Source organism: Diabrotica virgifera, chromosome 6, assembly GCF_917563875.1.
Source record: "Diabrotica virgifera virgifera chromosome 6, PGI_DIABVI_V3a".
Taxonomy (NCBI): Eukaryota; Metazoa; Arthropoda; class Insecta; order Coleoptera; family Chrysomelidae; genus Diabrotica; species Diabrotica virgifera.
Window position 1 is genome coordinate 33,842,739 of NC_065448.1, and position 12,042 is coordinate 33,854,780.

The 12,042-nt window shown below is 32.0% G+C and overlaps 1 protein-coding gene across 3 annotated transcripts in view; it reads left to right on the forward strand.

Moving 5' to 3' along the window:
- Positions 1-583: 583 nt before the first annotated feature.
- Positions 584-12,042, forward strand: part of LOC114325306 (homeobox protein homothorax) — a 675,897-nt gene continuing 664,438 nt past the window's right edge. For all 3 annotated transcript variants that reach the window (XM_050653960.1, XM_028273338.2, XM_050653961.1), the window contains exon 1: positions 584-816. Coding sequence is in view for 1 of the 3 variants with exons in the window: in XM_050653961.1 (XP_050509918.1) it covers positions 802-816 (15 nt within the window). In the remaining 2 variants the exon portion in view is untranslated. The remainder of the gene's footprint in view (positions 817-12,042) is intronic.

Sequence of the window (12,042 nt, forward strand, 5' to 3'; positions counted from 1 at the left end):
TAAAAAATTGACTTCGAACAAATCATAAACATTAATCAATCATCTTTTCACAACTCCTATTAACATCATATTTCTTATTTCGTTTCCTTCAAATTCCTTACAAGAAATTCCCGACATGACGACCATTTTGCAGATTTCCGTAAAATAATCCCGAGAAACGCGAAACTGACCTAATTCGTCAGTTTAAAGTGAGCAGCGATATTTAAGGAGAGGAATAAAATAAATGGCCTTCTCAGATGTAGCAATCTCCATCACAATATCGCATACAGTTATTAAATTCCATCGGTATTTCCGATACATCCCATTCACAATGAAAAAAACCATCCAAAACCGGGATGCGACGCGCCGTAGTCCATGCGTCGCGGGTCCGTCTCCTTCATCCATCCCCAAAAATCCGACGCCGATGCAGCTCGCCCTTTCGTCAACTTACGCCACGATTCGGCGAGAATCCGTAGTGCCTCGCCGGGCCGCCAGAGTGCGCGCGCAGACCCGTCTGCCCGCCGCCATTGGTAGGTGGGCGTGTCGAGCCTGACAGATCATTCATCTGGACCCCACTCTACCCTTCCAGCCGCGTGATTGACAGTTGGCAGACGACTGCGGTACGCGCAGCACCTTCGTACGCGCTCCGGAACATCAAGACGGCGCTGACGACAGCTGAAAACAACTGACGATCGACGACCCCATGACCAGCGCGGAGGAAATTTTGTGACAGTGCAGTGGACCGGGTAGTGGCAGAAATTTTGATTTAAGTGTAGATTAGTGCGCGACAAGTGTAGGGAAAACTAGAAAACTGCAGTGTGCATGGCTCAGCCACGGGTACATACCATTTACTATGAAAAACACCAGGAGGCGGCTATGCAGCAGATATGGTGCGAAATTGACAGGTCCCATCAATCATCCGGCACATGGTTTCGGGGTTGGCCCCGGCCATCATCAATCATACGCGCATCGGTACACTTTCAAGTGACAGCTGACCGAAAGAAAGCGATTCAAACACGCCCTCCCTTATAAATCCCGCCAAATATTTGCAAACATTTATTTACATATACTTAACTCAAAAACTTAATTTATATATTACTTCAAAGACATCTAAATTCAACACAATTTGGCAAGCCATACATTCCTTTCATCTACTGCAAAACTCACTATATCTGAGGATCTCATATTTTGTATGTAAGCTCTGCTTTAGTCTTTCAAAAGCCTTTTGCAGTTTGATCAAAAAACTTCGCACTTATTCAAGAAATTATGCCACAAATACTAGAAATTTTTACATATTCGCCAAACGAATAAGTAACATACCTACTTTACCAGTACTCAATAAACAAACAAATTTTTTCTTATTCCACTTTGCATACTAAGGTCCTTTTTATCTAAACAGATACTACAGTCAGTAATACTTTCACAAACAACACGTGTAATATAATATGAAATTGACTCATAAAACAATAATATGTATTACAAAGCATTACTCATATTACAGCATATCTGATATGATGAAAGCATTTCTTCCTTTTGTTGCATCAAAAATTAAAGATTATACAGCCGTCGGCAAGATAGCAATCAAGATTTTTTTTTAAATTGTTCCAGTTTTATTTTAATTTTGTCTTTCAATAACTATATTTTCTTTTATGCTAGGATTCCGTTTTTTGCATTGCTTTTTTATTTCATGGTGCTAAATTTTAAGTCTGATGTTCATTAAGTTTAATTGAATTACAATTATTAAATTGTAAAGTACCCACGACTTAGTTAAAATTATTTTAAAACTTGTCATAACATTTTACAAATCCTTTGAAAGAACTTTAAAAGATAATAAGTACCTATAACTGAATCCATATCAATAATCAAATCTACAATTCAACCACTGTACTGCGTTTAATGTTATTAAACTGTAATAGTACTATTTTAGCCATAAATATGGTACATTTAGCTGAACAAACTTAACCTTAACCAAAGCCTATTTAGTTCAAATCTACGTTTACCGCAGCCTATTTAGTTCAAATCTATGCGTACCATAGCCTATTTATTCCAAATCTATGCATACCAGAACCTATTTAGTCCAAATCTATGTTCTATAGCTTCCGTCGCATCTTTCAAATCTCAGATCATTTCAACCATTCAAGACACCCGATTTGTTTTAAACCATACCCTCTTTTTTACTCTGATTTTCTCAATTATTTTTTGAAAAATTTAACCCAAAATATATTTTTATGTGTTTCCCGAAATTTGGGGTCTTGTGTAAAAGAAAAACTTTCTTTAATTTTGTTTCTGAAAACTTCATTATGTCTTTTACGAAACAGAAAACACAAAGTACTACATCTGGATAGTACTCTTTCCATTCTTGGTATATAGGTATGATACCGGTGCTTTTCTTGTACTGGTGCCCAATGATTGCTTTTCTATAGTTTTGTTTTTAAACAAATCTCCGGTTTGCTAATTTTTGACTGATTTCCAAAGCTTGATACCTTATTTTTCATTGCAATCTATTCTTAAATCTAGTTCTTTTACCTCTTATACCTTTCATTCTTTTCATATTTTTCATGTCCCTAACTTATCGTCAATCATCTACCAAGACTGCTCATCAAATTTAATTGAATTACCATTATTAAATTATAAGATAGGACTTAGTTGATTAGTTAAAACTTGTCATAAAATTCTACAATTCCTTTGACAGAACTTCTTTAAAATGTATACAAGTAATTGAATCCATCAATATTAATTCCAAATTATCACAAAAAACTACAGTTTACAATAGTCATTACTTTTTATAATGGTACTCGTACCTATACACTTCACCTTCCGTCGGACGCTTATACCGTACCTCCAACGAAACGGGATACAGGTACCAAGGCCTTCTACCTCATTAGTAAACCAAGTGCTTACTGATACTGTTCATCACCATACCTTTGCCGACATCGAGGTGCGTTCAAGGAATACTAAGTTATCAACCACTTATAAATACTAATGTAGAAGCATTCTAATTTAGAACGGACTTATGGAAAACGGTAGATCAAATCTACTGATCAAGATACCGACGGGAAGTCTACCTAAGAATCCGATCGGTACTTTTATCAAGATGAGAATTCGTTCAGCCCGTTTTTAGTGCTCTAAATCTGCTTTCTTTTTGTATTCTCTATCTTTGACTTCCGCAAATCATACCACATATATTTGATTACCACGTTAGTCGATTTTGTTCCCCATTCATCCCTAAGCCGTTTAAGATTAAACCATGGTAACTTTCCTGCACATTTAGCTAAAATCGGGATGTGTATCAACTCTCTTTATTCATGTGATAGCAAATCTACCGCAGACTTAAAATATAGTCTCTAATTATTGTGAACTTAACAAATACCCTACAAAAGTACTAGTTGCTAGACTTCAAGAGTTGAATGTAAGTTTATCACTAAATATTTCACATATACTAAGCTTCAACATCATCATCTTTGGCTTTTGCCGCGTTTACTATGTTCTTCCATTGGTTCAGAACCTGTACTACTACTTCCCATGCTATCATCTCCATTCCATCTTCTCCAGATATTCTCTGACTGCATCTTTCCACCTTTTTCTAAGCCGTCTTGCCGGTCTTGTACAGTTCATACAGTTTCTTAAAGACTCTAAAATAAATATTTAATAATATGACATCTTTAAGTTTTAAAATATCTGTGACAAAAAAAATACCTAATCCCATCCAATCTTTCTGAAAACATACATATGACTTGGGTACTTAAATATTAATCTCAAAAGACTTTTTACAAAACCTCAATGCTTCCTTTGTCTCAACATTTAGTATTGATTCTAAATGTTGTAATTCCTAGTGCAAGAAGAAGAAGTACCTAATATAATCTTTTCCTCTACTGTCCTCTATACATAGATATCAATATGTACTGCAAATCTGTATATTTTTCCTACATCTTCTTTATTTTGCTTCAAATACATTCATTTCTTAAAAAATAAATCTTCCCAAGAAACTAAAAGCAAAAGTAAAAATGTTCCACGGATTGACGATGACAAGGAATGTTTCATTTCCCTGGTTATAATTTGTATAGGCCAAAACGTATTTATATTTGCCGACGCCTGAAAGAAGATAACTGGTATACCGAGAAGATAAGAGTCCGATCAGACCATAGTGCTATATGCCTATGGATCTAAACTTTCTTTTGCTTTCCCTATCTCCAAAGACACAAAACGGCAATGCTTCTTTTGTCTCAGCATTTAGTACTGATTCTAATGTTGTAATACCTGATGCAAGAGATGCGATATCTACTTCAAATCCCCCTTTAACCCTATAGATTTTTTTTGATATATTAATCAAAATCCTTATTTGTTGCCAATATATTCATTTCTTAAAAAATAAGTGGTTCCTAGAAACTAAAAGCAAAAGGGATAAGCTCCACCGATTGAGGATGAAAGAAAAAAATGTTTCTTTCCTGTGGTTGTGGTTTCGATAGGCCAGAAGGTATTTCTATTTCCCGACGCATGAAAGAAGATAACCGGTATACCCAGTAGATAAGACTCTGATTAGACCATAGTACTATATGCCATGGATCTAAAATGCATCTTTCTATTTGAGAAATAAGACCACATTTTTGTTTTTGAATATTAAATTCATCACCATTTGATATTTTTTGCAGAAGGCATTCTTTTTAATTTACAAACCCTTTCAAATCACACAAGTATAACAACTTTTCTTTTATGGAATTTCTTTCTATTTTACAAACCATTTCAAATTGTATTTTATAAGTCCACTATACAAATATTTCTCAGTTACTAAATGAATTAATTCATTCAATATATTATATATTTTCTTACCTTCCTAGACATCTTTGAAAATCGTGATGTAATAAATAAACAGAAATATCATAAAATCCAAAATCAAAGTTTCATAAATGCTTTCAATTTTGACCTTTTTCTTCATCTACCTACCTGAATTTTTTAAGCTGAATATGACCAATGCTTTGTGTTCGAAAACCCCAGTTGTCTGAATGCCCCTCAGTCTACCTGAATTTTTCAATAATAGGATTTTGGAAATGCTCACCTTGAGGTACAGAACATTCAATTTTTCTAAACGACATTGGACTTAGCAATCGGGAACAAAATATTCTAACACTATCGCATGTACAACAATCATTTCGTAATTAAGCAAATGAAAAAATAATGCATTAGGTGTCTAACAATGCTTTACAGTAATAGTTTTTCAATGTTATTATTACCAAGTTTTGATCGAGAAGGTATTTGGTAATACATATGTAATAAAAACCAATCAGGCGCGAACACAGAGCCTTTACTCTTGTTAATCAAAGTTTATTTAGAATAAAAAAGAAAAAAAGCCTTGGAGCAACTTACCTTATAAAAAATACTCATCCAAAAATCTTATCAAAAATTCTCATCGCAATACTTTTCATCTAAGTAGGTATTTGGTAATAATAAAAACCAATCAGGCACGCACATAGAGCCATTAACTCTTATTGTTCAAAGTTTTTTAAAAATAGTAAAATAAAAAGCCTTGGAACAACATAATATCTTATTAAAATATACTCATGTAAAAAGGACCAGGTAATCAGTGTTTGGCTGAAAGTTACATTAATTCAAAGAAAAAAAGAATTATTTACATTTTTAATGCAATTTATGCTAATAAAAATATAATAATTAAAAAATACTCATCTAAACATTATCAAAAATACTATCGCAAAAGTTTTCATCTAAGTAGGTATTTGGTAATAATAAAAACCAATCAGGCACCCACATAGAGCCTTTAACTCTTGTTGATCAATTTTTTTTTTAATAGTAAATTAAAAAGCCTTAGAACAACATACTTTATCAAAAATACTCATCTAAAAAGGACCAAGTAATCAGCGTCTGGCAGAAAATTATATTAATTCAAAGAAAAATAGAATTATTTACATTTTTAATACAGTTTATGCTAATAAAAATATGTACCTATATGTAATGATTAAAAAATACTCGATAACTTTATCAAAAATACTCATCTAAAAATTTTAAAAGTCTGATCAAAAATAGTCATTGCAAAAGTTCTGATTGACTTGTCTCTTTGTAACTCATTGTAACTCTTGTTGGTCAAAAATTATTTAACTAATAAACTAAGAAGTCTTGGATACCTGATCAAAAATACTCATCTAAAAATGATCAGGTAATGAGTGTCTGACAGAAAGTTACATTAATCCAAAGAAAAATAGAATTAAGTATTTACATTTTTAATGCAGTTTATACTAATGATAATATTATACCTAATTGAAAAATCCTTATTTTTTTCTAATTATTGATATTTTTTCAATATTTTTGAAAAATATTTAATGTAAGATGATCCTAGTGAAACAAAACCCCATTTTTTCTTGGTCTTTTGGCGCACATACTAGAATTGTGTTCATTCTGATTCAACATGGCCATAAAATTTTAATGACTACATAAACTCACATTATGTAGCTCATATTTTAAAATTCACAAGTTTAAATGCAATAATTGCTTCAAAACACATTAAATAAAAATGGTAAACAAAGAAAATGGCTCATTTTATCTATTCAAAATAGTAATAAAATATAATGATTATTAATTAGAATATGGCTGTTACCGTTTTTTCTGAATATAAAGTGTAAATGATACTAATGAATGAGCAAGAACAATTTTACGTTTTTATACACCTTGTCTTCCCTAGACGGATTAGTTTGTTTCCTTAACAAAATTTCAAGTAGCTGATGAGCAAATAAAGGATTTAGTAAACTAATATCACTTAAAACTATAAGCGAGATATAATTTTAATACCGAGTTGCTTTCCTAGAATTTAGAGAGATAAAACTGTTGGATGAAGATAAGTCATAGATTCTATACCTACAACACATAAAAATTTCGGTAAACTCATAGTAGAGAAAAAAATTATAAGGAGCTGTAAAAAATTACGTTATCATAATATTTGTGGCATATTTTCTTGATATATTGGTATCAACACTTACTTATTACTTACTAAATAATTTACTAAAGGTTTTCCAAAATTGGATGCAGCATAGGTACTTCTGTTGTCCCAAATAGTATTCTTTAAACATATTTTTGATGTTTTCTTCTACACTTCTTCAGTTCCATCAAGAAGTTTATCTGTTTCTTCTACCTTCAGTTTCTTTAGCACAGATTTTCCTACGATATCCTACGATATTGGTTCCATCTTGGGGACCAAGTTATCTTCTCGCCCTTCTACAATGATATGCATACTAAATAGTCCTAGATATTCATTACTTCCTAATATTTCTATTTGGTCCATGTTTCTATCCAATAGCCAATTTTTCTGTCCAATTTTGATTTGTCCGCCGAATTTAGCCAATATAGCACATCCCGTCGCTTCAAAATTTTAACCAATTTTTTCTGTAGGTTTTTGAATAAGAAGAAGAATACTTAGTGTAATCTTTTAGCTAACCTTTATAGATTCTTAGCTTTTCCTCGTTTGTATAAACGAACTTTTTTTAAATTAAACTTGCCCAGTGAATATTTTAACCCTTTTCTGGGAATATTGTATTATTGAGATATTTTTGTTAATACACTAAAACAAGATACCTCTTCAATATTATAGGAATTAATAAGGTAAGACTTTAAACAATAATCAAATCTACCATTCAACCACTGTAACTCCGCGTACTGTGATTATACTATAATAGTGCTATTTTAGCCATAAATATGTTACATTTAGCTGAACAAACTTGACTTTAACCACAGCCTATTTAGTTCAAATCTATGTTCTATAGAATCCCCCGTCGCATCTTTAAAATCTCATCATTCCAAACGGCCGGATTTGGTTTGAACGATATTTTACCGTTATTTTCTCGGTAGAAGAATTTGACCAAAATATTCTGTGTTTCTGTAAACAACTTAATCGAAATTTTACCCTGAATCTGGTTTCTTGTGCAAAAGAAAACCATTGGGAAATTTTTTTTTTCCTAAAATTTGTTTTTTATTTCAAATATTATGTCTTTACAAACAGAAAGAACTGAGTATTACGTACATCCTGATATTACCCTTTAAATTCATGACTCATGTAGCTTTGCTACACCAGTATACCTATAGGTGCCGGTAGTTTCTTCAGTGGCTGCTTTTTTAGACTTTTGTTTTTAAACAACCCTCTAGTTTACCAATTTTTGATTGATTTGAAAAGATTCTTCTTGATTTGAAAAGATTTTTCTTCATCTACCTTGTTATTAGCCAATTCTGTCAGTTTCTGTTTTCTTGGATTGTGCCTTCATGCTGAAAAGCTTGATACCGTATTTTTCATTGCAGTCAATTCTTAAATCTAGTCTTTTAGCTGGCACATATTTTCATATTTTTTCATTTTCCTAACCTATCTTAAATTGTCTGCCCAGGCAGCTCATCAGTACCTATTTATGGTACAGGATACAATTTGTTTACCTTTTCATAATAAACCTAGTGTTTTTATCTGCAATCTTTATATTTTTTTCTCAGTTTTTATAGTTTTTCCTTATGTAGGTATTTGATCTTAGTGTTTACATACAGTAGAACCCCGATTATCCGTGCTCGTCGGGACCGAAGGGTGGCACGGATAATCCGAACATGTATTTCTTATGTATAATACATATGTACGGACACACATACTTATGTACCTACCATAAAAAATAACAGAAGAAAATAAATCTTTCATTATGAGTCTCTTTCGTCATATAGAGTTTCCGTCAAGTGATTTACGCTTTGATAAAACCTCAAAAACACAACTTGAGTAATAAAAAATCATAGCACGGATAATCCGCAGCACGGATAATCCGCACCCGGATAATCGGGGTTCTACTGTATTTCCTTTTTTTGCCCGTTCGTTTCTGTCTTCTCTGGTTTAAATCTTGTTAATTTTCTTGCAAATTCTTAATGTTTTAATATTCAATATTACTATCAAAATATTTATTGAGTGTATGTAGAATAATACTCCCAGACCGTGTTCATTGTGATGTGTATTGTCCGTCTTCAAAGATCTCTTCTGTCATTTTATCTCAAGCATAGGTCTTTTGCATAGTCCTGTAATTTGGTTGATCAATTTTGTAGAGGATCTTCTTCGTGATCTTCGGTCTTTTATCTTTCCTTGGATAATAAGTCTTTCCATCTTTTTTGTATCTCATAACATGTTCAAATTAATTGTTGGAGATAGACTTTAGCTGACCTTTAGCTCATTTAAAACTGAATTACTTGTCCTGTGGTCTGTCCACGGAATTCACAATATTCTTCTCCATGCATTCGTAACTATGAACTCAAAAGACTGGCTTGGAAAATCGTCCTGAAGTTTGATAAAAGTGAAAGGACTTTATCTTAAAATCTTGTTCAACCAGCACATAATTCTTATAGTTTCAGTCGATTGAAACCAAAAGTTTATTCATTATTTTCGATAAAAATGTGGGTAGTAGATGGAATAAATTTGAAAGGTTTATTACAAGAATAATTTAAAGTTTAATAATATTTTTGAAGAGTATTAAAATGGTAATGCAACATGATAGACAAAACCTATAAAAAAATCACAACAAAAAATAATTCTAATTAATGTTTCTTGTTAATCTTCGCTAATGTGCATTAGAGATATTTATATTGATCAGATTGCATCAGTGGCAAAGAGAACAATAGAATATATTGAAAAATCTGCAACTATACATAGATACCAAAATATATGATTAAATATTTTTTTATTAAAATAAGACTAAAAATATTTTTTGACCTTACTGTCATTGGATCGTTAGCAGATCCTGTTAGAGTTGTTTTCCAGGCATATTTTAGCAATTCTTCAACATCTTCAGAACTCGTATTCCTACATATTCTCTACCATCCTCTACCTTTTGTTTTATGTGGTTCTCTATTTCAAATGAATTTTATATATTATTCTTATTTTTTTCTCATAAATATTTATTCTGTCAAAATTTTCATATCTTACTATTTTTGTTTCTTGTATTCAAGATATTAAATGTTTATACGGCATATTTATTGCGACAGTTTACAAAAATCTGGTTGAAAAGATGTGTTTTCTGGTACCACTATAATAAATTTTCAATTGCATTTGAAAGCAGATAATATGTGTGATGGTTTGTGAAGAATTGATTGATATATGTATCTCTTTTGTTTAATCTTCCTTGTGAATATAGTTAAAAGCTTTTCCCAAGACCATAAAAGATAGATAAGCCGATTTATGTTGTTTTAAAGCTCTTTTATGATCTGTCCTTATTACAACTGAGGCATTTGATGAAACCTTTATTACTATTGTATAGGTGTTTGAGTGCAATTTTACCTCTATATTTGCTTATATTAGTTCTTTTTAAGAACATTCCATATTATGTATTCTTTCAATTTTTATAATTTATTTTCATCGTTCTCTGTTATGGGCTTGTTGTTCGGCCTCTTGAATTCCTCGGTTGATCAGCTTTTTTGATTGATCCACCCAACGGCTTGGAGAGCTTCCCCTCAGGCTTTTCCCTTCAACTTTGCCCTCGATGATAAGTTTTTCCATCGGGCCTGTTCTTCTGGCAATGTGTCCAAAATACTAAGTATCTCTGTTGTATTTGTTTAAGCAACCTGTCTTTTATATTGAGTTGTTCCATTATGGATACATTTGATCGATGTTGCGGTATACCCACATCTCAAAAGCATCTATTTTATTCTTGTCTGTTTTTTTCCTCGTTCACGTTTCAGATGCATATGTAGCTAAGGGAAAAATGAGACCAGTCTTAATTTTGTGTGCACTGTTTAAGGTTCAGCTTTTCCAAACAGTTCTAAGCTATGTCATAGCTCTTCTAGCGATAGTAAGTCTTCTACGTATTTCTCTTACATCTTTCTTCGTTTATTATAAGAGACTCCAGACATAAAACTATCATTACTTCAAAATCCTCGATTTTGAATGAAATATGAAATTCAATTGTTTTTATTTTTGAAATATCTTAAAAATGTATGTGTGTTATGCCTTCAAATATGATTGTTTTTATTTTTAAATAATTTTATTGTCTTTAATGTCTTAATATTTTAGTAACGTGGTTAAGGGGGTAGCCGCAACATCTTGGTCTAATGCTATTTAAATGCAATTATTTTTTTCGAATCCAGAGAAAACTAATAAGAATTTTTGAAATGCAGAATGAAAGATTGCATTATTACTGAGGGCCGAAAGTCCCTGAAAACTATATTTATTTTAATAATAGGTCTGGATCCCGCGTATGAAAAAAAAGTTGATTAATAGCAAGCTGAACATTTGTTAATAGCTTAAAGATATCTATACGGACAAACTTTGATATATAGGAACACTGGAACAGGGGAAGTTTTAATTGTGGAACAGGTTAAAAATTTGGAACGGTCAGACCACGAAAACGTCACATGTATTTTGTCCGACAGAACTTCCAATTGATTTTATCCTTTCATTAAACTCTCATGCAAAAATCAGGCTGCTATTTATCACCAAATGGAAATTATAATGAGTGGAACACATAGAATATGTCAAATGACAGGAATTATGACAGGTGATAAATCGCAGTCTGATTTTTGCATGACAGTTTAATGAAAGGGTAACAAATCAATTGGAAGTTCTGTGGGACAAAATACATGGTGACGTTTTCGTGGTCTGTCCCTTTCAAATTTTTAACCTGTTCCACAATTAAAACTTCCCCTGTTCCAGTGTTCCCATATATCAAAGTTTCTCCGACTGGACACCCTTAAGCTATTAACAAATTTTCAGCTTGCTATTAATCAACTTTTTTTTCATACGCGGGATCCAGACCTATAAGTTACAGGTGTAAAAAAAGAGAAAATTTAGTGTGATTTTTAATTTTAAATATTTCATTCAAAAGAAACTTCTTGGTTACTCTAAGGGAGTTCGACCCTCGGTAATAATGTAGTCTTTCATTCTGCGTTTAAATTTTTCAATAATATTTTTCAGTTTGTCAGGATTTGAAAAAAATGAATGCATTTAAATATCATTAGACCAAGATTTTGTGCCTCTCCGCTTAATATGAGATTATATTATAATATCTAAAAGACTAAAGTGTGTGATAATCCAAAAACCGCTAGCAGATGATGTAA